This window comes from Rosa chinensis, chromosome 7 (assembly GCF_002994745.2).
Source record: "Rosa chinensis cultivar Old Blush chromosome 7, RchiOBHm-V2, whole genome shotgun sequence".
NCBI lineage: Eukaryota > Viridiplantae > Streptophyta > Magnoliopsida > Rosales > Rosaceae > Rosa > Rosa chinensis.
The window spans coordinates 19,615,683-19,620,990 of record NC_037094.1 but is presented as its reverse complement, the minus strand read 5'-3'; the positions used below and the strand labels follow the sequence as shown (position 1 = coordinate 19,620,990).

Here is a 5,308-nt window from a genome sequence, read left to right as displayed (position 1 = left end):
TGAAAGCGAAGAAGACGATGAAGAAAGAGAGAAAGAGAGCTGAACATAATTGGAATTTTCTGTGTGTTTGTTACAATGCTTAAATGGTTGACCTTCTTTTGCTTCAACTGCTTGGTGAAGTCCATCACTCCACCACCTCCCCTGCATAATTTGTCCTGTAAACTCATCATTGATAAGAACCTCTTTGCCATGAATTATACAATTTACATATCTAAGAAACAGTTCTTTTGCTTTCACGGCATTCAGAACATAAGATGCCCACTGTTTGCGGGGATCATATAAATCTTTGACACCTAGAATCTCTTCAGTGTCTTCATATCCCTTCAAGAAATTAAATCTGTTTCTCTTCATGCTGAAATGGCAACTTCAAATCACCACTGTAATGCAGCCTCTGTTCGTCTAGATGAAACCAATTACCCAACTTGGTCATATATGATGCATCATCATATTAGAGGGCATGGTTTACTCAAATTCATTGATGGCTCTCACCCTTGTCCATCTCAGTTTCACATTGCAGATGATGGTTCACGTACTCCGGGTAATTCTGAAGCCTATGAGTGCTGGGTGCAACAGGATTGTATCTTGATCTCAATGATCACAAATACACTCTTAGCTGAAGCGCTTACTCTATTGATTAGATGTCAAACTTCAAAGGAGGTATGATCCACTCTCAAACAACATTATGCAGCAAATTATGAATTTCATGTTAAGCAATTAAAGTCCACAATGCAAAGCATTAGAAAGGGTTCAGATTTAATAGATAAATACTTGTTGCGCTTCAAATCTGTTAGAGACAAATTGACTGCAGCAGGAGTTACAATGAATGACCAAGATGTTAAGTATTTGATTCTTGCTGGTCTTCCTATTGAATATGGTCCTACTAGACAAATTATCAGAGGAAAACATGATATAACTATGGATGAAGTTAGGACTTTATTGCTTTATGCTGAATTTGAAATTGAATTACAAAACAAGGCATTGTCTTTATCCTCTTTAATTGGCATATCGGCTGCCCAAAATAGTATGACATTACCACACGGCTTTACTTGTTCACCTACCATGTGTAATGTTGGATATCACAGTGCTTACTCTAATTCTTTCTTGAGCAAAGGTTGTGTTCTACAAAATAGCAATGGGAGTTTTTCTCAACCAAATAATGACATCATTCAGCAAAATTGTGGTTCTCAGCAAAACAGTGGTCTTCAACCAACTGGTATTTTACTACATCAGCCTAATGGATTTTCACAGCAGAATTTCATTACTTCTCAGGCGAACAATGGAACTATGCAGCAATGTAATTTTCAGCCAGATTGCACTATGCCAAATGGAGTTGTATGTAATGCTGTTGGGATTGGATATCATAATGCATGTCCTACTATTGCTGTGATGAGTAATAGAAAATATATGCCTACTTCTAGCACGAAAGAAATGGAAAACAAGAAAGAGTTGCTTTCAATTGAGAAAGACAGATTGGCATCAGAAACTATAGAAGACACTGTTGTTGGAGACACATCGGATGCATACATGACTGGGCTTTCATCTAAGCTTGTGCTTGATAAAGCTGAGCAATTGCATAAGGAACTGTCAGATATCCAGTTTGACTATGATAGGAACTCTCAGAGCTGCAAGCAGAATATTTTAACAGATTTAAGATCTGACATAGTAAGGGAGAACATGGCGGCGCCATCGAAGTCTATGGCCAAATCCTAACGATACATGGCGGCGCCCTGTGAATGCCCGAGACCCACCAAGCCCAGAAGAGCCAATGCCCTCGGGCCCAAGAGATATTGGGACTAAGCCATGGCTGCCACACCCTTCAGGTCAAATGGAACTTGATAGCCTTCCATCGCAACGAGGACACCATCCAAAAGCACCACAATGACCTACTCCTAATCACCATGGTCATTGACCACTATTGCTGCCACCGCGTCTTGGTCGATAGCGGCTCAGCTGTTAGCGTCATGTTCGGCAGCTGTTACCAAGGCCTGAACCGAGTTAGGAAGAAACTCAATCCTAATCACGAACCCCTCATCAGCTTCGCAAGTGAAATCACATAGCTCCTGGGATCCGATAACTTGCGGATCACACTGGGCGGTGGTAGCACTATTGTCACCATGATAGCACATTTCATCATCGTCGACTACCCCTCCTCCTACAATGTCATCTTGGGGCGCGATGCCATATGGGGGCTGCAATGCTTCGTAGCAAGGCACATGCTGATAATGAAGATACCCACCCCGGGTGGCATCCTCACCATCAGGGGCTACCAAAAGCTTGCGTGACAATGCAACTCCTTGACTGTCGACAGGGAACATGGCAAGCGAGAGGTCCTTTTAGCCTCAGACCTACCATCCCCATCGGACAAACCCGACAATCCAAGGGAAGATCCCGACACTTTAGAGGACCGTGATACGCGCAGCAAGAGGAAAGACAATAAGCGCAAACACAAGCACCCGAGACCAGATGCTCTAGAAGAATTGATATCGGTCTCCATTTCTGATGCACACCCAGAAAGAAAAGTGAAGATCGGGTCAAAGATGGACCTATAGTTCCAGGGAGAGCTTATCGCCTTCCTCAAATCCTATCAGGAGGTGTTCGTATGGTCATACGCCGATATGGTGGGAATCTCACTAGAGCTGTTGACCCACAAACTCACCATCTCACCCGCCGTCCCCCCAGTCTGTCAAAAGCGGAGGGCCTTCACGGAAGAGAAATACAAAGCGATCCAGGCAGAGGTCAAGAAACTCCAAGACATCGGGTTCGTCCGAGAAGTCTCCTACCCGACATGGCTCTCTAATGTGGTGATGGTAAAAAGCCCAACGGAAAATGGCGCATGTGTGTCGACTACACATACTTGAACAAGGCTTGCCCAAAAGACAGCTTTCCCTTCCACGAATCGATCAGTTAGTCGACTCCGCCGCAGGCCACATGCTCCTCAGTTTTATGGACGCTTTCTCTGTCTACAACCAAATCGCCATGGAACCTTCCGATCAGGAACACACAGCCTTCACCACCGATAAGGGTCTGTATTATTACAAGGTAATGTCATTTGGTCTAAAGAACGTCGGGGCCACATACCAGAGATTGGTTAACGCCATGTTGGCAGATCATATCGGTAAGATCGTGGAGGCATATGTGGACGACATGCTTGTCAAAAGCATTACCATTGAAGATCACATTAAAAACCTTGGTATCGTCTTCAATATCTTACTCTAGTACGGCATGCGACTCAACCCGGACAAATGTGTGTTTGGCGTCCTAGGAGGAAAGTTCCTGGGCTTTGTGGTCAGCGAAAGGGGCATCGAGACCAATCCCGAGAAGGTACAGGCAATTCTCGATATGGCACCACCGAAATCTAGGAATGAGGTCCAATCCCTAACTGGGAAGGTCGTCGCCCTCGCTCCATTCTTCAAGCTCCTTAAAACTCACCATACCGAGACAATCAGTTAGGGCCCCGAGCACGACAAGGCTTTTCAGGGCCTCCGAGACTACCTAGTATCAGTGCCTACCCTTTCGAAACCGATTCTCGGAGAGGTCTTATACATCTACCTCACGTTGTCAGTCACCGCGGTCAGTGCTGCCTTGGTCAGGCGAGAGGACAGCAACGAGCTACCAGTCTACTACACTGGCAAGGGATTCAATGACGCCGAGTCCAGGTACTCCGATATTGAAAAATTTGCCCTTGCACTCCTCACGGCCGTACGGCGATTACGACAGTATTTCCAAGCACACACGATACATGTATTGACCAAACAACCCCTGAAACAAGTCCTTCAGAAGCCAGAATCTTCAGGAAGATTGGTCAAATGGTCCATTGAACTTGGCGAGTTCGACATCCATTACACTCCACGTACAGCAATCAAGGGACAAGTCGCCGCCTACATCATTTTCGAGTTCATACCCCTGGAAGACCCCACACCCTCGGACGAGACTATCTCGGAACCCCATACCATACCCACATGGACTCTCCACGTGGACGGATCCTCCAACAGAAAACTCAGCTGTGCCGGTGTGGTCTTGACTGACCCGGAGGGGAACGCATATGAGTACGCGCTACAGTTCAAGTTCAAGGCCTCTAACAACGTAGCCGAGTACGAAGCACTGATCGCCGGCATTCAACTGGCCAAAGAATTAGGTGTCACGAGGCTGACAATCTTCAGTGATTCCCAACTTGTCGTCAACCAAGTCTGCGGCGATTTCCACGCCAAGGAGCCGCACATATCCCACTACCAAGCTCTCACTAAGACTTTACTCCAACGATGTCTCCCCAACCATACAATCGCCCTTATCCCCGGAGCACAGAACAACAAGGCAGACGCAGTGGCGAAATTGGCGACATCGCCCCCAGAAACCAATTTGGGAAGCCTTAAAGTGGAAACCTTAGACAAGCCAAGCATCGATAAGCCATTCTCAGAGATATTCCTGACCGAAAGCGAGTGTCCCCCCTCGTGGATGGACCCATTCGTAGACTACCTTTCCAAGGGCATCGAGCCCCAGGACAAGATTATCGCTACCAGGCTTTGTAGACGAGCCACGCTATACAAGATACGGGAGGGCAAACTAAACAAGAAAGGCAGGTCCTTCCTTCTGCTAAAGTGCATCTCCCTCGAGGAAGGACAGCGGGTCTTACTGTCATTGCACAGCGGGGTCTGTGGCAATCATGCCGGAGCGAGGAATCTGGCATTCAAAGCTTTGCTTACAGGGTATTACTGGCCCACCATTGAACAAGACGCAAAGCGCATCGCTAGCGCCTGCCTCAAATGCCACCAATTTGCCAACTCCCCCTTGCTCCATCAGTACCACTTTCAATCATCATCACGCCTTGGGCATACTGCCAGTGGGACCTCGACTTTATCGGCAAGTTTCCAACTGCCCCAGGGCAACTCAAGTTTGCCATCATCGCCGTAGACTACAACACCAAATGGGTCGAGGCCGAGGCCATGGCCACAATCATGGTTGCAAAGGTCATTAACTTCTTGTGGAAGAACATATACTGCCGCTTCAGAATCCCCAAGACCATCATCACCGACAACGATGCCCAGTTCGACAACAATACTCTCCGGGAATTCGTTGGCCAGTACGACACACAGATCCAATATGCCTCCCCCACTCACCCACAGACAAACGGCCAGGTCGAAGCTGTCAATAAGATAATCAAGCAGAACTTGAAAAAGAGGCTCGACGATGCCAAGGGCTTGTGGGCCGAAAAACTGTCGAGGTGCTCTTGGCGATACGAACAACCCTGACCGAAACAAATGGCGAGTCCCCCTTCTCCTTATCCATCGGCACCAAGGCTGTGATCCCCGTC

At 47.0% G+C, this 5,308-nt stretch overlaps 1 protein-coding gene across 1 annotated transcript; it reads left to right on the top strand.

Annotated features, from left to right (window-relative positions):
- Positions 1-3,222: 3,222 nt before the first annotated feature.
- On the top strand, positions 3,223-4,908 carry LOC112177557. The gene is made up of 2 exons (XM_024315838.1): positions 3,223-3,445; positions 3,563-4,908. Exons 1-2 carry the CDS (start codon positions 3,223-3,225, stop codon positions 4,906-4,908), a joined length of 1,569 nt encoding a protein of 522 aa, XP_024171606.1.
- The last annotated feature ends 400 nt before the right edge of the window (positions 4,909-5,308 follow it).